Raw genomic sequence first — 22502 nt, forward strand, 5'->3', positions numbered from 1 at the left:
CCTTTTGGGGTGGGGAGTGGGGGTCAAAACAAAACAGTACCACAGCTTAAAGAGAGGCATAACTAAGCTTTCATACAACATCTGTATGACATTTGCACATGCACTCACTTCCAGGGAAGAGACAGACATCAAAACTAATGGAGAACATCCCAACTCTCTGAACACAGGAAGAATGCTGTAGCCTTCCCAAGCTGCACATTTAATACTGTAAAACAAGAGATCAGCAAAGGAGCCTAATATCTCCCGTGTTGCCTTTACTGTTGTTTTTGTCTAGGTAGCGATACAAAGTTCTTAAACAGATTTATCCTACTGTTCAATGTACTACAAGATATGTACACCGAGACTACTGGAAAACAACGGCTACAGAATGCGCCTCATCATCTTCTGGTTGTTATGCAGAGTAATTGATTCCAGGGTCAACACTATGATGCTGCAACAAAGGGCTATAGCTTAAGGGTAAAGAATAAGCAGCAGGAGTTAATGGAAGTTCTGTTACTGCATAAATGTCCCCAAAATGAATGAAATAAAATAGAATATTCCATATAAGCAAAACTGATTATAAATCCAATGCGCAACCTTGGCTTTCAACACGCTGTTAATTTCATTAAAGAAACGTACCAAGTCCTTTCAAGTATCTGTAACAAGAAAACAACACTTTAGGATTATGAAGTTGAGTTTACAAACAGAGCTTGCCATCGGTGCCACTTTATTTGTGTGAAAATACAGGCAAAGGAAGGTGTCTGGAATTACAGTATTACTGATAAAACACCCATTACTGGGTATAGGCAACTTTGTTCAAAACACCATGTGTGATTGCTCCACCGAATCTAAACATCTGGGGCAAGTTATACATCTGGCTTTAGTGCCTTTGAAATGACATGCTACGTTTAAGCTAAGAGGTCCAGCCACACCAGTTTTAGCAGTCATGTTTTCAAAGTCTGGCACTTTATCATTTTCAATCTTCTTATTCAATGACATTATTGATAAAAATGTATTTATTCCTTCTCTCTGCACACCAGGAAAGTGAAACAGATGTAAAAGAACTGCAAATGTCTCTTTTCAAAGTATTTATTCAAATATTAATGATTATCTCGCAATACTCAAGCACTCTGATGAAAAGGTACAAAGCAATATAATAATTCCTGTGATTTACCAGCTGAAACACTAAGACACACAACATGTCAAAATTGAATCCCTCCTTCGTATGCTTCGCTGTTCCTTCACTTCTTCCTTTTTTAGTTTCCACTGTTCTCAGGACCTGAAAACAACTTTTACCTGTTTTTGTTTCACCTGCTCTGCCGTTGTGCACAGCTTCGAGCTCTGGGGCTGCTCACACAGGTTGGTGGCAGGGGCGCTGTGTCACCTCCTGCCCCAATGCACTCCACACTCTAACGCCATGATGCTCAGCTATGATGCTTCCTTCCTTGGAGCTCCACTTTCTCTCCACGTGCATGCCGCAGTCGTTCATTTCCTTCCTTTCAACAACACTGTTTTTTTGAGCACCAGCTGTGCCTGCACAGGCTGACTCAGGGTGCCAACTTCCCTGGCACCTGTTGCTCTGGGGCCTCCACCATCCTCACGGCCCCTTTGACGTGCGCCAACACCACAACACCGCTTACGCAAACACCACCCTTACCTCCAGCTTATTTCCTTAGGCCTTTGATGCAGCTTTTTTCCGAGGTTGCTCCTAAGGCTCCCATTTGCTACCACTCCTACAGAAACCACACAGGGGTTTGCAGCTCACAGAAGCCTGAATCCACACAAATCTCTCCAAGGCAAACGCTTCTATCACTTCCTTCAGTTCACAACCGCATGATTGTCACAACCAGCTGGATCAAAGGGAAATGCCCCCAGCCAGGCCCCATCCACGCTCCCACGGCACCCAGCTCTCAGAAGCACCAGCCCGAGTGCCCAGTTCGTCCACAGCACCACCAAGAGATGTTGGGAAATGGCACTTTGTCTCACTCTAAATTCAGAACCTCAGCAAAAGAGATGTCCATTGGTTATCTTACAATGTATGTGCTGCATGATGCTTTCCATACTGTGCATCAGCCCAAACATATTCACATTAGAAAGTAAATTCCTAGAAAGGGCAGATATTACAGAAGACAGCGTTTCTGGCTTGTGCTTTTGCACACCCTCCGTTCTCCGCTACGACAGGGATCCCGGGAGGGCTGTCAGCGTCAGAGCTCTGCTTGGAAGTGTCAATGAGCTTCCAGAAGTTGTTCTTTACAACACTGGGATGCATCCCTCATACTAACACATCAGCCTTTTCCCATTTACATATATTGATCCATATTTGTTATACACACATACACTTTTTGAATTTTTGTCTTGCCCTTCTCAAATATTCTTCAGCTTGATGCGGTTTTTAGTTACATTACATTTTTGGCCCATTCCAGACTTCACCTCCCTAGGTATCATGTTTCTTTCCTTTTGGCTTCTAAAGGCCACAAAGAAAGTTGCAAAACTGGAATTTGAGTAAACACTGTATGAAGACTACTTTCCACGATGCCTTGGTTGAATGAACTCAGTATTTCAACTTACTGAGTAATCCTAAGAGATTTTCTTTGTGGTTTTTAGTTTGCTTTTTTTTTTTCAATTTTGCTCTATTATGACTGACGAAAAAAGGTCATTCTAGAAGAAAATTTTAACAGCACAAAAAAGTTTCATTATGCATTAATAACACCTCATCCATTACAAGCCTTAATATTAGGCACTTGCACCCTGATAACAGAGATAAAATATCCTAACAATTTCACTTGCAAAATGAAGTGATTATGTTTTAATTATAACTACGATGTCATGTCTGTGTGTATAAACTAATGAAAAAGCAACACCCCACATTTCCACACAAATAACAGCATTGCAACTTCCTTGTCAAACATATTTAGCGCTACAGTAGCAAGTAAGTGATCTTCACTTACACGCACCCATTTTGTTGTCCCAGAACAATCCAAACAAAGACTGATTTTTTCCTGTTACAATTTTACTTGCCGTTCTGTGTTTGACTATTTTTTTTAAGGCTTCTCCAGGCTTCAACAGTACTTAAGGTTAAGACGTTTCCGGGAAATTGCTGTGCGTGTGGATACAGGCATGTGTAAGGACAAGAAACTTCTGCAAAGTATTAAAAGGGGTTTAGGATTAATGTGTTCCATGTGCAGTGTAATCTGTACTTCTTGAATTCTCTTTTAAGGGAAGAGAAGGATCTATTTGTTTCATTATCTAGTAAAAAAGGCTTTACTGCCTACTGAATAAAGGCTAAATCACAGAAAACTGAACACACCTTTGGTTCACTGGTGCTACACTCTGAGCAAAACATGCAAAAGGCAAAGCCCATATGCAGCATCTGCTCCATCACTTTTGGGGTATAGCAGGGATGGGAAGAAATGAAGTCTTTTATATCCTGTTGTCATCCCAACTCATTGCATTCAGTCTTTCACTATCGTAACACTGCCATATATAGCCTCTATTGTTAAAACACACTGAAAATGTTTCACAAAGTGAGGGGGGGAAAAAAAGCCATTTAGACTTGAGGTTCACATTTCGAAAAGAACCCATATATTTCCCCTCTGGTTGTGCTTTTTCTCCCCCCAAAAAATTTAGTTTTTGCTGACAGCAGCTTGCCTCAAATACTATTTAAGCAGTAAGACATCACAAGACATATGCTATCCTGAGATAACACACACCTCTGAAGTGCCGTTAGGTGTAGCTGATGCCTTCAACTGCCTGATGAATTTGTTATCTCAAAGAAACATAAGGTTTGGGAGTGTCTTGTATTACAAACTAAAACCAAATTTAGTCTTAAAAAATAAATAAAATAAATCACGGATTTTGTATCCTTTCGGGAAAAAAAGATAAAAGAAAAAAAGAGAGAGAGAGATCTGACTTGGAGTAGCCACCCCTAACTTATGGCTCCCAAACAAGACTAAAATTACAGCTGTGATATGACAAAAAAATCTTTTTAATGGATATTTATTTTTCTGTTATTTAAAGTAACAGAGATAAGTAAGTAATATCTGAAGTTTGAGATTACCAACCTGGAAAACAAAGTTCTAAAAAGCAGGAGAGCAAATCTTCCCCCATGGGTCCTGTACAAGGAGTAGCACCTCATTCTCTAAATCCACGTTAAGTAAGAACCTATATCCAAGCTGCAATAAGCATGGATTGAGAAAGTGCTTTTGTCTTTCATATGGACATTTTCTCAATAGAGATTCTGTACTTTAAAAGGATGAAGTGTTGGCTTTCTGCCCTTCGCATCACTAAACTGTAACCGAATACATTAACAGAATATCCAAAAAAGACAATTCTGAGATTTGCTCCTCCCCTACTCTTATCCCCATAAAGTTTGTGCACTACAGTACGTTTCAGGATATGCAATTTGCATCAGCATCGATTACAGAAGAGGAAGATTACTCAGTTCTTCTATAACTTCAAGCCACCAGTTGCCAAATGGTTCAACAAAGTAGTTAAGAATGATTTCAACCTGACTGCTCATATGCTTAAAATCAAGCCAGCAGTTATGAGTTTTGCTGGATCAGGGCCAAAGCATTCAGCAACTTGCCAGTTCAAACCCATGCTGTCTATAAACAAGAAAAACAAATTCACCATGAAAATAAGTTCCCTACACATTTACAAATCCATTCCAGGCAGTCACACATAGGATCCAAAAGTCTCAATCAAGGACTGAGTAATTGAAAATTATACCGAAAAACTCTAAGTTTTCCTCCACAATTTCCATAAAATTAACTGTATTTTATATATAAATTCACTATATAATAATTTCAGCTCCCTTAATATCCAGGCTTGCTGGATCCATGATTGCTTGTAGGCAATCACGAGAAAACTGAGAATTAAAAAAAAAAGTTATTGATGCTCCCAATATAAAGGGTTCTCTTGACTGCAGCTAAGTTGCTCTTGACTTTACTGGTATAGCTGGTAGCACAATCAGGCCCATTCAAGTCAAAGCAACCCAGTGGTTGAATGAGACTACTGGGTTAAAAAAGTAATAAAATGAAGTGACACAGTAAAACGTGTATATGTAAAATGCATCTGCAGGAAACAAATTATCTACCAACACTAGGCCAAATCATGAATTACTTTTATTCCCTGTGCAGCCCTGCAGACTCCACCAGGTTTTAGCTCACACAGAATTTAGCCCACCATATCCACCGAAAGCATCTACTGCCAAACCTAATATGTCAACAAAGAAAACCTGACTCTTGGTTTAAGATAGACGAAGGGTGAACTGTGAAACATTATGTTAAGAGCAGCAAAAAGATTTAACATCAAAGACTTCTACATAAGTCCCTTGTTAGCAGTCATTTACAGATCAGCAGAATCACACTAAACACAGTCACAGCGCTACTGAAATATTTGGAAATCAGACTAAAAACACTACCATTGTAATTTTCATTGCCTGAATCTTGTTTTACTAGCTGGGGGAGATGGAGTCCTCGCTCACTAATCAGGAACTCTAGAAAACAAAAGCAATACACAATGTGATCTTATGACTATAAATATCACACAGCAGTACTTCATACGCTATAACTTAATGTAATAGAAACATTCAGCACTAAGAAATAACAGAATAGTTGAACTGGCTTTTACAATGCAGCAAGGCCAGGGTAGGTGTCAAGAATTTGGGGTTTTGAGAAAGCCAAGTTACTGTGCAGCTGGATTCCCAAGTACACGGTCCTATTTGCTGATGTTTGTAACACTTGCTGAAGAAGAGCTAAAAGGCAAGTATGAAAACTGGAACCCTTGTGCCACTGACTTCAGCATAAAGAGGTATTTTTGAATGCGCAAACTGAAACCAAGATGGCTAAGAGATACACACACCCTTTGAGATGTTTTTTTAAATGCTAGTATTTGGTAAGTGTAGAATGAAGATTTGCAATTTAGGGAAGACTAAACATAGATACAAGCAATCATTAGAAGCAGCTCTTGTGCCAACACTACCAAAGGCTTCAGAAGAAGTATGAAGAATCAGTCTTACTTTCAACATGTTACATGAACTGCAGGGCAAAGTTTATCCTACTATGATCTACCTTTAAGAAACCACACTCAATTCCTTGCTTGCTAATAGATAAAATAAAGGCTGGGTAAACCTATCTCTCACTTAGCATCTTGGTACAAATTTCCTTCCAAGCTGACCTATGCCTTGGTCACTCATACAGCTATAATAAACTGTCTAAACAACACTCCTGTCTAATTGTGTCACTTGCTATTGTATATGGTAACCTGCAGAAAAGGAATACTAATAATTAAATCTAATACAGTAGAAGTGTTTTGACACACTGTGTCAAAATACCCTGCACAAAATTCTGCAGTACTTAAACAAGACCCCCAGTGAAACATTTGCAATGAATAAAAGCAATGCAACAGTTGGATTAACAACTGCAAAATGCTGCAAAAGAAATCCTCTCTGAGAATAACAAATAACAATAACAAAGGCAATTTCTAGTATAAGTCATTAAGCTACTGAAGTATTGAATATCTCAAGCTCATCCAGCAAGTTTTAGTTCTGACTTGAGCTGTGTGTTATCTGTTCCCCATCACCGTGCCCCACTGCAAGAGGAACTTGAACTACTGTTTAACACTCTTGCTGGCCACCCACATGAAATGAGACGAATAAACAGGACCTACTAATGCAGAGCACAGTAATCAGGAACACAGTGGAAATTACCCAAGATGCCTACAGGGCAATCGTTAAACATTCTTAGTTGGTATGTTGTCAGGGTAACGTATAGCATTAAAGAGTACAGATTGCATTATCCCAAAGCATTACTGCCCTGCTCCAGTCAAACACTTTTTGCACAAGTTTCCTGAAGCACAGCTCCCACCATCACCCTAAAATCAAGAAGGGCCAAGCAACTCCATGTGTGTGAGGTACACATGCTAAGAGATGTTTTAACCACACCTCTACATGTTCTATGTCTCTTGTCTCTTCATTTCCCCTCAATGCACATTTCAGTGACTTTGGCTGTTAGAATTTTTCTTGTTATCCATTTCTCTGGGCTGATCAGCATAATTTCTATTTTGTTCTGTTCCCTCAGTTCTTCTTCCCATTACATCAATCCACAGTTAAAGATAAATTAAAACAAAAAGCTATTGCTGATGGCAGCACCACAGAAATCTGCTCACACACAGGCAATATCCTCTGTAATCCTGAGGGGTGTAGAAGAGTCCAAATAGAGGGAAGAGGTAAAGTGCTGCTGTGGAGATACACACAGGCTGGTCCAAAGAAGACACACACACTGGTCAAAAATCATGCTCCAACCTGCAGTGTTTTGCAGAAAAACTTCAGACCATAAGAGAATACCACACCACATGTGGCTTTGCTACGCACACCAAGACTGGACTATTGTGCATCACAAGGTAGATGTAAAAGAGAAATTTCTGGTATTATTAGGCACGTTCAAACTAGGTAACTGATCTAGTCCTGATCCACCGAATTTGCTTTAAGGAACAGTTTGAACTTTGCAAGGTCCCAAACAACACCTAATGCATCTTACTTCTGCAAGCACAGGGTCCTTGCCTCTGCCTGACTGCCACTGTGACTTGAATCATCGACTTGCTGCCTTTGAAAGTCCTGGCATTAGTCCCCACAGTGTTAACAACCAAAACAATTAGTTGTAGTTGAAAAGTTGAAGGGGTTTTATATTCCAACAACCACTCTATGGCAATGCCAAAATTAACTGGTAAAGTGCGTAACCACAGTGTAACATTTTTATCTTTGTGGTAGGGATCTAATAGAAGTCACTGAGACACTGTTCATCCTTGAAACTACCTCCTTTGTTGTAATTCTGGGGCAGTAGTTACCAACTGTCCAGCACCGAGACATTCTCCAATTTGTTGTGTGCTTATTCTGCAAAATAAATATGTTAAGTAACTTCAACATACTTAAAACTGTGCATACAGACCAAGATTTTCACTTGGTGTAAAATGTCCCAACAGCACTGCCTTCAGCAGCATTGTACTGTAGGGTTTACAGTAAGGGAGACCCTGGCATGAGAAGTACCTAAAGTGTAATTATTTGATTAAGATATATAATAAAAATGTTTAATTTTTAAATATTGGAGAGGACTTCCCTTGCACACAGAAGAACATTTTTTCATATAAGCAGAACAATGAAGTCCTGGTACTGGATACTGGCAGCTATGTGTCATGCACTCAGGAAACAGAAAACATTTACTAGCATTATCTTTCTCTCTTCTTTGGAGTTACTATTCACTTAAATTTTTCTGTTTTCACTTGCTTAGCTGTTTTATTCTTACTGTTCCTCTACACCCCCAAATTACAGCCTCACCATTTTACTGGAAAATTAAAGCAACTCTGGACAATTTTTTCCATTTGATTTATTTTAAATCAAAAGCCTTATGAAATTAGCCACTTTTTGTTCAAATTCTAGCTCTTGGATTTGTTATAATTTATATCTGAGCAACACGAAGTCCAAATTTATGCTTCATCTATCTCTCCTCCTATTCTGCTTTTGCAAAACTTAATAATGTCATTACGTTTCTATTCAAGCATTCCAACTTACACATCGGACTTTCTCATGTCTGGGAAAAGTGGTATGTGGTACATCCCCCAGTTTTTATAACTTGTAAGCAATTCACAGGCAGCTGTCTCTTCTCCTTCAATTTACTAATAAAGATGCTGTATCAGTGTATGGCTGGCCATGAATTTCTAAAAGTTTTTAAAATGTAACAAAGAAAGTACTCCGAAACTAGGCCCTGCTTCTCTCTTTTTTTTTTTAAATTTGCTTAAGCTATAACCAAGGAGTGGAGAGTTCAGGATTTTAGCAGATCGATAACAAGCAACCAGTGGGTCCACCGGCAGGTGTGGACAAGGCGAGCTCCTGATGCTGTCTCCCACTTATGACTGCTCCAGACACTCTGGTTTTCACATGGAAATCCTTTTGTGGGTTACCCACCTCCCAGTACAGGGTGTCAAGAGCCCTCACGGCTTCAGGGCAAGACACCCAGCATGCTGGCTCTGCCTTGGAGGGTTTGAACTCCAAACGCCATCCTACACCTCTTGTCAGCCTCCCCTCCTCTTTGAAACCTCATCACACGGCACAGCTCCATTCATCGAGGTCTCTTCACCCGGCAGGGATCCTTCATCTCCTCTCTGCCTTCCTCCATGGCCCCTTCTCTCCTCCTTGCACCTTACTCCCATCTCTGATCTTGCCCCTTTGTGGAATTCATCTTCTCCTGAGCAAGTCCCACCATACCACCATAATTCCCAAGCCAAATGGAACCACACAATTGTTTTGTATTCACTGGGGTTTTTTTGATACTCTGCTGTCCAGGAACTTGTGCCCACCTCATCTATTCAAGCCTATGGGCTCCTTGGGCCTAAAGCTGTGGTTGTACAGGGCCTAGCGCAACAGCTTTCACTCACCATCAGCCCCTTCCTGCATCAGCCAGCGTAATAAAAACAGCATGTGTTCACTAAGAGTGAATCCGTCTCTCCTTAAAACATTTCAAAAATCTAGAGGAGTCTGACAGAAAGAAAAAAAAAAAAAAAAAGAAAAATAAAAGGGAGAGAAGTGGCAGGACAGAAGGGAAACAAAATGGAGGAGATAGTTTTCACCAAAAGCAGCATTCCCTCTGAGGTGCAACACACTCCCCTGTCACTGCCAGCCTTCTCTGACAAGGTCAGGCTACAAGCAGCACTCCCCTCCTGTATTCCTATATAACACTCCTTTTCTTTTTATCTTTTTTTGATTACTCTTAACGTTTACTTCCTGCGCAGTCTGGTGCTTACATGAAAAAAGAAGTACCTTACTGACTGGGGTACCACAGGCCTGTGCTCTTACTATGTGTTTGCCAAGCACCAAGTGGTATTTAAAGAGTTTTCACTTCTTTTCTTCATCTTCCTGCCTGTCAGCAGCAGTCACAGCCTCAAAAATTATACTTCCTTCTTCATTTCAGGACTGAAAGAGTTCATAGTGCCTAACGTCACAAATATCTTCACTGCTAAGTACACCATAACAATGAGGAGGCCTGTGTTGAGCCTTAAAAATACTAGCCACCGAATTCAGCATACAAACTTCAGTTATTTCTTTGGCATACCTAAAACTACGTTTTAGTTAAGAAGCTGAAAGATTTGAAAAATAAGAGTATTTTCCCCTCCACTTTTATCAACACATGCATAATCCCTCTCTACTCTCTCAGTCGAAGCTCTGGAGGGTTTTTTAGTTAAAAATTAAAATCATAAAAAAAAAAAAAGCCTCAAGTTGGGGAAGAGCTGAGCAAGAACTCACAGCTTTGGATGCAACTCTGGAAATTCAGGTAGTTTGCTAGTTGCTTGAATGCCATATAAAAACAAAGACTCATCTGGGGCAGGAAGACCTTGAAAATATTCAAAGTCTGCTCTTAACAGAGTGAATGTGCTCTGGGACACCTCTTCCCACACAGCTGTCACACAAAGCACGTATACTTCATGCATATATCTTTGTATGACAGGTTATCACAACACTGTACACCATGTGTAACTCTAGAAAACTGATTTTCACCCTCCTTCCAACAAGATGGAAAGCACTTTGTAACCAGCTAGCTTACCCCCGGCAGCTGATAAACTGGGTTTGCAAACACTAACCCCATGCCTCAGAAATCATTAGGGTACTCTATGTAGACAGAAGAGACAAATTACCCATGCGTTAAGAGCAAAGTAGTGCCTACCCTGAAGGCTCTCAATCCCATTTTACATGCAAGGTGCAATTGTTGCTTTTCTACCAGTAAACCATACCGATACTTCCCAGCCGCAGTCACCTTGAGCCCCAACATTTGCTGGCTCTAAGTGACCACAGAGGTTCATTGCCAGCTTCCCTGCCGCAAGACACGGTGCGTCAATGGGACTACTCAAATTATTAAGAATTAAACACAGAAAGAAGTACTTTCAGCTGAGTCAAGGCCAAAACGTTCAACACTTGACAGCATCAAGGCCCTTTTCTGACCCAGGATACATGTCAAAGTGGGGAAAACCAGTAAAGATCTACAAATAAATATACAGATATTATATAACCTTATGCGTAGCACAAGATCTTCCTGACCGCAGCCTGCACAAAAACAATGCTGTAGAAGGCCTGTCAGGAACAGGAACCGAGAGTGCTTGCTTGCCCGTCTCCACCAGGGAGGGATGCTGTCTGTGGGGCTGGAGCACGGCTCTCGACTGAAAAGCTTCACCAACAAGAATAACTACAAAAAGCTGCGGCAAAGGATAGCAAACCACAGCACTTCTAGGACAAAATGTGCTTCAAGGCCACACTAGAACATCTGATTTTAGGGGGAGCATATATGAGGGTGGAATTCAGCCTATATTCTGTACATCTTATGTTTTTGTTCGTAGGGGATGGAAAGCAAACCTCTCGAGTCAAAGCACCAATCTGCAGAAGAGTAAAATTAGTCCTACAGGCTGTGGGATCAAAAGACCTCAGTCCCTTAGAAAATAGTATAAGGGCAGTGTCAGTAAACTGGCATACCAAAAATGAAAATTGAGAAACTTAAGTCTTGATCATGGATCTGTGAAAATTCCTTAAAAACAAACAAAAAAACCGCCACAATATCTTGAATCCAAAAATCTTCGTCACTTGTAAAAAAAGTTCACTGACAGAGTGATTTTATATTTAAATAAACTCTATTAAGAAGCAAGGGTAACAAAAAATTATCTTGGTCATATGATTAAAACATTTCTTATTAGCCAATTAAATACTTGACTAGCTCTTCAGTTGTGATGTTAGCCAATACAAAATGAAGCAGCCACCCTCCTAACTCATCAGTGTGCACCCATCCCTTTTCCAAGGTGTGCCTTTACTTAGACCCATCAGTCTGCTGCTGCTTTACAGTTAAAGAAGGACCAATTTGTCACCTGAAGAAACAAGCTTCCAGGTGTTGGCTAGTGACATGTGTTAAGCCAGTCACTTTAATTCCTTCAAGAGAACCTGCTGTGTGACTTTAACTCTCACCTTTCAATCCTGCAACAAGGGCTCAGAGCTTGAGTTGAAGCACGAAGCGGGACACGCAAAGAGATGAGACAGCTCCTCTTGTTAGAAATAAAGTGCTGAATACAGAGAGAGCATGAGAAGAGCTTTCCTATTTGAACATCATGTGAAAAAGTGTTTTGGTGTTTTCAGCCCGTCTCCAGAGAGATTGTTTTCCATCACAGCAGTTTCCATAAGGGCACTGTACATTACACTGGTAAAACATGGCAGCCTCATTTAACTTCAGATAAAGATGCAGTTTTATCACAGCATCTTGTGTCAACTGTACTGAGGTGTTTTAGGCAGCAGCTGATAGATTTTCACACAAAGTATGTATGGTCCCATACGGAACTTTAAGTGCCCAATATCTGACAGCAGATGGGAAAGCCAAATTTTTAGTCTTTTAAATGGGCAAGTAATCATAGTGAAAATATTTAATCCAGCTTGTTGCTAGGACGTTTTAGAGTTGTGGTTTATGGAAAGGGCAAGAAAGCATAAAAAAAAAAAAAAAGTGGAGTTCTTGGTTGAATTTACATTTCTGTTCCAGTGTGCACCCAATTTGTCCACTGGGGATTTGATCCAAATTGTAGCAAAATCAAGTTTAGGACCATTCTAGTAAGTTTTAAGGACAAACAGATGGGTTTAATATTTTACAATTTCAGTCCTTTGGAGCTCTCTTCCCTCTACGCCTTACATTTTGAAAGTTATATTGCCAAGCAACCCTGGTCCCAACTTGAGTTGTCCTAAAACCATGGGACTTTCATGAAAGAAGCTTAATGACAAAAAATAAAATCAATATATATATCCAACATTGCTTCAAAACTTCATGAAAAACATATAACTATTAATAAAGAATTCTGGAAAATGTTGCTTGGCTGCTGCAGGGTCTGTAGCCAGTGGAGAAAGCACAACATTATATAAGAATCCTGAAAGAACGCAGCTAATTTAATAATCCCACCCTCTCCCACAATGGTGCAGATTACTTCATCTGCTATGGTCTTGAAAACGAGTTTAACTCTATAGATAACTATGTCCCTCACAACAAAATGAATTAAACTGAGAGGAAAACATTACTGTTCAAACAGAAATTAAACAAACAGTACAAGGCTAGTAAGGAAAGAATGGTTCATCTCAGATTTCTAAAAGGGTATTATAAACAATGGCGAACAACAAAAGTGAAATATAAAAAAAAAATCCTACAGAAGTGCTTAACGCTGTTCTTTTAAATATTTACTTCGCTGCTATTCAGAGAATAATTTGTTCCATTTAGTAGTGTTGGGCTCAAAGGACCGCTTTAATCCAGAGAGATTAATTATAGCCTTTGGAGTTATAAACACAATTTGGGAAGCCAAGTAGAGATGAGGAGAGAGATGCCTCTCATGCTGGTGATTAACAAGTTTACATGCTTTGGGGCTACACCACGCAGGCTGCGCCCCTGCTACACCTGCACTCTACAGGCAGAAGAGTGCACAGGCTGCCCAGAAATCAGGGAAAAACAGTCCCTGAGATGTCCAGAGAAGACACTACCCTACAGTGTTGCTACAGGCAACTAAAATACTTTTCAGGTGTCCTTCACCAAAATGCAAGTTCACCTGCACCTTATGAAGATGTCCTCTGATCTCGCTTTTATTACCCATGCCAGAAACAAGCAGCAGCGCTCAGGGCCTCAGGACCCCATCCACGCTGCCTTTAAACCTCTCGCATGTTTCCACACATCTCTCCCTCTGCTCATCTCTGTGTCCCGTGCTGGAAGACCCAAGGACCAGCGACAACAAATGGGACAAGGCTGGGAGCCATCCTACCTAGTGAAGGTTCAGCTGCTCCCTCCTCTGAGCTCTCCTCCGCCCCCTCCTCCCCCAGGCCGGAGGTGGCTGAGTCCTCCGGGGCAGATGCAGAGCCAGGGGTGCTGGGCCCGCTGACAGACCCCGAGTCCCCTTCCTCGCTGCTGGAGCCGTAGCGGTCGGGCTGGGCGGCCGTCCCTCCCTCGCTGCCGCTCCTCCGGCCCTTGCGGTGCACCCGGGAGTGCAGCACCATTTGGTGGTAGGTGCGGAAGATCTTCCCGCACTCAAAGCACTCGGTGGATTTGTTCTGGACAGCCCGCCGGCTCTGGCGTGAGGCAGGGCGGTAGTCCAGGTCCCCGGGGGCCAACGGGCAGCTCTCCCCCGCTGGAGGGGCGCCAGTTTTCTCTGGGCGCCCGCTGGTGCAGCTCTTCTTTTTGGGGTTGCTGGAAGAGCTGGGTGAGTCCTGGTCTCGCTTGCGCTTCTCCTGGTTGACGAGGATATACTCTCTCTTATCCTTGTCGTAAGTCACATCTGCATCTGTCAGGGCCTCGTCCCATCCCACATACTTCACATATTCGGAGGGCTCTACTACTTTTCCTTTGGTGGCCAGCTGCCAAGCTTGGTAGCTACTGACCGGATCCAGCTCGGCTACTCTTTTCCCAGTTTGTCCTCTTGTAACTCTGTCCAGCCCTATAGATGGCTTTAGATTGAGACACTGCAAGAAAAACTGCTTCGTTACAGAGGAGCTTAGGCTCCCATCAATTAAATCGTCAGCTTTATCCCTGGTGCTGCCCTGCTGCGCGCGGTAGTGAACAGCGTTATGCACTTTCAGGCTTTCCATATTTGTAAACAGATTTCCACACTTGGTGCACACTTCATACAGAGACAGGCCTGTCACAATCGTCTCCTCCTGTATCACGTCATTGATAGTGGCTATGAGATCCAAATCATTTTTTGGTCTGTTTTTGCTCCCGGTCTTGGGGCCATGTGACTTCATGTGGTTTTTGAGAAACCAGGGCTCTTTGAATCTCCTGCCACAAATGTGGCACCCGTGATCAAATGACCCCCTGTGCTTTTTCATGTGAGCTTTCAGGAACCAGGTTTGACTAAAGGCCTGACCACAGACTTCACACGGAAACTCACCCGCGCTCAGCTCGCTCTTGCAGTTCTCAGCGTAGGCCTCCCCATTTGGGACCTGAGCTGTTATATGGTCCTTCTCTATGTGGTTTAACAGTGTCTCCTCCCTCAGGGTCATGTAGCTACACAACCTGCACTTGAATGGTTTGTGGACCTGGTGGAGGTGCTGCTCCAGTTCCTTCTTCCTTTCAAATTTGTTTTTGCAGAAGGTGCACTGGTAAGAGGTCAGCTTGCCATCCTCCTCAGCCGGCACCACCTCCATGACCTCCTTCTTGCTGCTTCTCAACAAGATTTTGCTGCTGTCTACCCGAGTGGCACCGTTCAAGATCTTGTTGCAGGCGGATGTACTTTTAGTGGGGCTGGTGCACCCACCCAGGCCCTCTGAAACGCCCATCTCCCCCAGCTGCGCCTCTCCCATCTCTGCCTCGTGCCCCTGGCTTAAAGTGCCTGTTCTGTGACTACGGATGTGGATCTTCAGGTTGCCCTTTTGGGAAGCTCTGTGATCACAGTAAGGACATTTGTAGGGCTTCTCCCCTGTGTGCTTCCTCATGTGCTGCGACAAGGAGCTCTGAAAAGGGAAACTTTTACCGCAGATGCAGCAGCTGTGGCACATGGTCTTGTCAGCATCCATGTCATTCTTGCTCAGCTTGCCTGGGCTAGCGGATCTCCGTAACTCCATTTCTGCCTCTCTATTACGATCCATCTGTATTACTCGAACATCGGGTGAGCAAGGCAAGAGGAAAAAAGCATGTCCGGCAGCAGAGGGCTGGACCGTGTTCTCAATCATACGGTTCTGCAGAGAGATGTTTTACTGCTTCATTCTCAAGGTAACGTTTCTCCTTTCAGCTGCAAGAGTGTGTCCAGCACACTGATTTATTTCTGTAAGCAGATGGCATAGATCACCTGAAACAAGAACAGAAGTCACACAAATGTACAGGAATTGTGTAAGCAGATTCTTAAATATATTTAAATGTATTTATATTTTTACTTCAACAGTTTCCGTCACTCACGCCACATTCAAAAGCATACTATGCTACAATTTATTGCACCAAAAAGCAGCAGCTTGTCCTTTTGCTGATATTCTAGACATCAATGGCAAGCATTCAAAGCATCATTAATAAACAAGTAAAATCCAAAAAAGAGCAACCATTCATTTCCATACACTGACACCACAGTGTTTCTAAATAAATGCAAACTTCAAAAATAATTTTTGTTTTAAAACCAGGCAGAAGTAGCTAAAAATACACCTTAAATGAGGAAAACATTTCTTGAGGGGGTTATTACACTTTAAATCTGTGGCTTTACCATAATGTGTAATTCCATGTAAAATACTTACTTGCCAAAGATAAAAGGTTTTCCTAGAGACTTTAGCAAGTATCATATTCCTGCTGGCAACTGCATTACTTTGCATCTCAGACAGCTCTGCTGTGCTTGATGTGGCATGCACAGAGCAGGCGCAGACGCTGAGGACGCTCAGTACTTTGATTAGAGAGAAAACAAGAATCCAGAGCCTGACGAAGCAGTCAGGAAAACCAAAAGTTATTTCCTGATAGACAACGAAGGAAAAAAAAAACCTCAAAGTGTAACATTTGGTCTCAATCTAACAATGTAAACAGATAATGTGTGTAGGTATCAAATAACCTAAAAAGTGAGTGATTTATGTCAACAAGACACACAGGAAACCACAGCACCGCCCACCTTAATGAAGCAGAATCTTAACCATAAACAAACAAACAAAACAAGAAACTACTTGGATTAACAAAACGGATGAATAAAAGATTTAAAGCTTTTGTATCTTGTTCTGATTAAAAGTAAGGGTCACTATCTGCCTCAGCAATGTAAGATGCCTGCAATTCTCCACCTTGTATATGGCAAAAAATCAACGGTTGAGATTTCCACAGATGGATTCTTTTCCAATTATCACAACTGTAAAACAAAAATCTCCCCCCCTTCCTCTTCTCATTAAGTAATAAAAACACCACATGACTAAGATCAAAGAATACTGTATTCTCTCATAGAGAGAACCAATCTATTACTACATTAAGAAAACATCAGCTTCTTAAAACATAGCTAAAAATATGCAGAACAATAACAAGACTGCATATTGACACACCCATCACTTGAAATCTATGACTCAATAAGAGCTACAGCTCTATAGTTCCAAATTTTAAGATTTCTCATTGTATTCCCCTCTGAGTCTCTTCAATATGCAAATAAATAGTCTAACCACATCACCAGCATAAGCCTAACAAAAAGCAAGGCAAAACCAATGCAATGCTCATCTCAGTTACACACTACAGAATAAGTTTGTTAACTTTGAGCTAATCTTGGCCCCTCACTTGCTACAAAGATCATTCATTTCTGGGTTTGATTTTCTGCATATCTAGTATCTGTTCAGCATGTTAAGAGTTACCAACACCATCTACCCAAAATACCTTTTCCTCAGAGAGCTGACAGTAATAACTAAGGGACATGTTATGAATGCAATTTCATTTCTTGAATGAAGCTTTTTTTATATTGTGAATTATTTATTCTGGAAAAAAAAAACCCAAACACATTAGATCACAAATTCAGAATTCCCTATGAGGAGAAAGCTTACAAACAAGAGCATCTAAATTAATCTCTGAAATCAGCCATTTACACTGCATATTGATGGATGAAACAATTAAAAGTAACATCATTTATTTGACCTGTCATTACCAACCCACAGTGTCTTATAATCAAAAATTTAACCTAAAATTCATTAGACAGCAAAAGGAAACTACAGAGTAATATCTTGCATTTACCACAATGATATACTTGAACAAGCAACAGCTTCTGAAATGTTCTGCACCATTGCATATAAAAAGATTGTAAGCTTTAGGGACTGATTTTTTCAGGTATTTTAGATAACGTTTTCTACATTCTGCCTTTTCTATAGTTTACATCAGTGAGAACACTGCTTCTTGGCACACTGACTTTTAGACTAGGGACTCTTTTTTGTAGGTCCCATTTTAACTCAACTCTCTACAGTGTTTCCTGTCTGAAAGTTCAAAAGAGCCTTAAGAGCCAAACTTAGACAAGAATGCTGTACGCAGCAGTTCAGGCATATATAAATCCAAAGCTTCAAATTCCCTTTGTTTACTTGGGCAGAGCTTCCCTGGGCTTAGCCTTGACATATTTTACTTTAATTATTTATAGCATTTTCATTAATGAAACTTAGTTATGAAAATGAGGATATGAAGAAAGCATTACTTATAAGAGGGATATTAGCCACTTGGAGGAGATCTCCCTAACCCTGTATTAAATTAGGCCCAAGGGGAGGAAAAACTCAGAGTTAAAAAATTACCAAATTATTTTATTAGTCTAAAATACTTAATGGTAGTGATATCATCTCCACCAAAACATTCTGAGAAAATAGTTTCATCTTTAGCTTGGTCAATGCACTGCAATTTATAACTTTAAAAGCTGAAATAAAGTATTGCCAGATTTCAATTATTTGAATTCACACATCTAAGATTCCCAAAATATCAAGTCTAACCTTCCACAGACATTCCAGGGGGAGAAAGGGTGTCCACTCAGTCCGAGTTCACTTTACACAGTGTGTGGAAGTCTGCTTTAGGCTTTGGTAAATTGACTGACACAAATATCTACCAACAGCTCACAATGCTCTCCTCACATCATTTGAGTGCCACTTAGAAGTAATTATTTTAGAGGAGCTCTTTGCAGAACAGCAAGACCAGCATTCATTGGAAAGGAAGAGGCAGCAAATATAAAATAAAAATGACAACTTTGAAAAATACTTCAGAAGACTAAACGTACAAAATTAGGAAAACAGCACTTGTAAAGAACCTTTCCAATAGAAAATAACATTTTGGCTTCATAATTTCCACCTTAGTATTAATTATTAAACAATCATTTCAACATCAAAGAGGGCACAAGGGATGGAAGACGTCAAAGAGTAAATCAAACCACACTGATTAGTCTTCCACTGTGAGTAAAATTTTACTATAGCTATTTTTGTTTCTTTCTGGCTGACTGCAACGATAAAAATATTTATATTTTGAAATAATCACAAATTTGAAAGTATTTGGAAATAATTCTCTTTCAGCACACATGGAACACAGTCACCTCCCTGCTACCCTAAGGCTACTAAAAAATGTTTCAACTCTCAGTAATTTCAGGTGATAACTAATAACCTTTCACAGCTTTGGTCTCAGTTCAGCCTGAAGTTCCTTAGCTCTGGCTTGTCACACAGAATCCATAGCAGAGTCACATCCAGGCTGCAGGTTTCTCCCAGACTGTCACAGCACAGAGGCAAACCATAAGGAAATGCAACTGAATGTAAACTGTAAATTAGCATGTAGTCTTTAAAAATATTTCCTGTGTTTAAAGGGCATTGCAGCCTATGTCAAATGCCACACAACTCCTTGAGGAGGGTTTGATATTCTGTTGTAAGGGGTGTATGAACTACCTTCCTTTTGCAGGACTAGGGATCAGGAATTCACATACAAAGCTTCTGGCTAGGGTCCTGGAGGCATTTTCAGCTCCTTCAAAATACACTGAGACACTTAACATCATCACCATTCACATGCAGGTTTGGTATATAAAGCAAGGCAGAAGAGACATGAACAAAGACCCAAAACCAGGAGGGGGTCGTACACCAAGAAATGCCTTTGCTCAGTCAAATATTTTTGTTATAAGGCTTGTTCCTGCACCCAGTGCCTCACAGAGTCTTTGACGTGATCCACATGGGAACAAATACAAATAAACTTACTTTATGGTCTCCTATAAGAGAAAATAAGCTTTCCTACAAGTTTGAACCCATTATTTGTCAGATTCTACTCTATTTCAAACATTTAGGCATCAAAACTTCTCCAGTTTTTCAAACTAACAGAAAGAGTTCTTGGCTTGGAAGAAAACACTTTTGACCAAAATTACCTGCTCTCACCATGGAGACCCTGAGCCTTGGCCTCACCAATGAGGCCCTGGTAGCCCATCCCAGCCAGCACCACGGCAGGTACAGCCAGTGCACGGCTGCATCACTCTCGCAACTTCTGCAAGACCCTCAAGTAGTCTTGAAGTGAAGCATGTGTAGAAATACAAGGGAGCAGCATTTTTAAGTAAAACAGGAACACTGAAATATCTATTACTCCTTCATGCCACCTGCATGTGGTGGAAGAGGATCAGGGAAGCTGGGAGGACTCCCCACAGGGCAACACAGACCCCCTTGAAGACATTTTGTGCTGCTTGGAAAACAATTCAAAAATAAAAGATAAAAGATAAAATTAAATTAAAAAGAAAAACACACACACACACAAAACCACACACACCCCAAGAAAACTGAAAAATAGAATGCAAGAGATATCATATTGAAAAAGCAACTGCAAATTCATTTCATACATACAAATATCCTGTGCAGTGCAGACTGAAGGAAAAACACAACAAAATCATTTCTGTTCCGACATACATAAGACTACACACTTTTAAAATTTCTCTTCAATTAAACCTGACTTTAAATATCGTATTGCATAGACTGCTGTGGTAAAAAGGGAAAACTCTTCAGTAAGTAATAAATAAGAACATACAATCTGGGAAGCTACATAGACCTTTTCAAATACCACAGTGCAAAATTTAAAACAAACTGCTTTCAGTTTGAGTATATTTCAAATCCCATCTGAAAGATGAATGCACTGGAGAAATATCACACTTCTAATGTACAGAAGGTTTGAATATACACTGTAATCACTCCACTGCGTTCCTATGCCAAAAGCAACAATAACTTAAAAAAAACACCAAACACACAACACTGCAAGGTGTGATCTTGTGGAAACAGTATCTTACTGAAATTCCTTCTAGATGATGAAATGATAGGACATAGCATGTAAACTTCAAGGTGAATTTGAGAAATTTGTATCTTTCAAATAACAGTGATCTGGAGAGCTGACCTCTCCTGACTGGAAAAGGCTCATGTTGCCCCAGAGCCAGCCAGACTTCGCTGTTCAGAGTGAAGAGGCCAGAAGAGAGTAAAGTACAGAAAAAACATGGTCGAAAAGCAGAGAACATTTTACACCTGCCTTACCAGCCTTCATACTGACCGAACCAGAGACCTGTCTCCCAAACTGTGTCTTCTCCCTTGGCCACAGAGCCACACCATCCTCCGCACACTTCAGTCTGGCTCTACTTGTAGGCCCTCCTCCTCCTCCCTGTGCAAGGGGACATGGGACATCTGACCACCCGGGTCCCACTGGAGGTCATGGGTGCACCTCCTTGATTAGAGGCTCAACCCTGCTGTCCTCATTTAGGCACCAGCCCTATCAAAATTTCTCTTATGGACCACATCACTCGCCTGTAGATTCTTCACTGCTTTGAGCTGACAGCATCCTTCAGACTACACCAGAGGGTAGAAGAACGTGTGTATCTTTAAATAGTAAGCCCATATCTGAATTTGTAGGAAATCCTGGCATTCTGCAACCTATAATCTAAACATGCCATTAGGTAAAGGCAGAATAGCCCTGAATTGGTTTTCTGAAAGTAATCCAAACTAATCCAGTAAAAAGCTATCCCAAAACCACAAGCCAGTTGTAGAAGACTGTCAAATTTTCAAAAGCATTCAGTTATTAAAAACTGCGATCTTGACAACAGACCTCCTGAAGTTTGTTTAAGCCTGCCAAAACTGACACAGGACTGGAAAGGAAAAATAAAAAGCCTCTGAATAAAGATAAATAAATAATCTCAAATAAATCTATTAGTCTATTTCTACTTAGGCTTTATAAAATCCTAAGCAGCACTTTGCAACACTTCTTTTTTGTTTAATTATTTTAAACTAGGCTTCCCCTGCAGCTGAGGAAGCTCTTCCCATTTGAAAACTTCGCTGTCCGAACATTGACATATTATTTTGAGCTCCTCCAACTACATCATATGTTTTTGTGTCTTTCTGCCTCCATGATCTAATGACATTTTGCAGCAGGCTTTGCAGCGGCAGCCAGGGCTGAGAAAGCACAGTCAGGCCTTTCTCAAGCGATGTCACACCCTTAGCAGGGGAAAGAATACACTGAAATAACGATTAAAATGCTAATGCTGAAAAAGCTGTAGGCAGGCATTTACAACACGGTGATCTCCCTCCAAACGAAGTCAGAAAAACCCCTGTATCCCAGATTTTTTGTGGCTCCTCAAGAAGCAGTTCAGGAGCAAGAGGAGGGAGTTTGCTTTTGTGCTGCTATGGGGTATATTGAAGAACAGTGTGCTGTAACCCACTCAGTACATATTTTGTGTTTTAGTATACTGTGCGTGTTTGTCTTCTGGGAGACAAAGAAATGTACTTTATTAGTTACACTGTAGTATTCTAAGCAATGAATTGAAATATATCATTAACATCCAGGACAAGCTTTATCTTGCTCCCAAAACAAAGGGACTATTCTTTGAACAAACTGAGGGGGAAAATCCCATAATGACAATGAAGAGTTCCTCTCCCTAAAAACCACGCTGCACAAGAGTAACAATTACGGGCTTATATTCTACAGACTGGGGTTGCGAATAGCCGCATGAAGCGATGCATTCACTATAGGGAGAGTAAGTACCATTGATGACAAGGCCTTGGGGCTTCTGCTGTTCGC

At 40.9% G+C, this 22502-nt stretch overlaps 1 protein-coding gene across 1 annotated transcript in view; it reads right to left on the reverse strand.

The window, feature by feature from the left end:
• ZNF516 (zinc finger protein 516) overlaps positions 1–15694 on the reverse strand; it is a gene marked incomplete at both ends in the record, with an annotated part of 57728 nt that extends 42034 nt beyond the window's left edge. Inside the window, one exon of the mRNA XM_080340554.1 lies at positions 13792–15694. Coding sequence (XP_080196680.1) covers positions 13792–15694 — 1903 coding nt within the window. The remainder of the gene's footprint in view (positions 1–13791) is intronic.
• Between the last annotated feature and the right edge of the window lie 6808 nt (positions 15695–22502).

This window comes from Nesoenas mayeri, assembly GCF_963082525.1.
Source record: "Nesoenas mayeri genome assembly, chromosome: 2".
Taxonomy (NCBI): Eukaryota; Metazoa; Chordata; class Aves; order Columbiformes; family Columbidae; genus Nesoenas; species Nesoenas mayeri.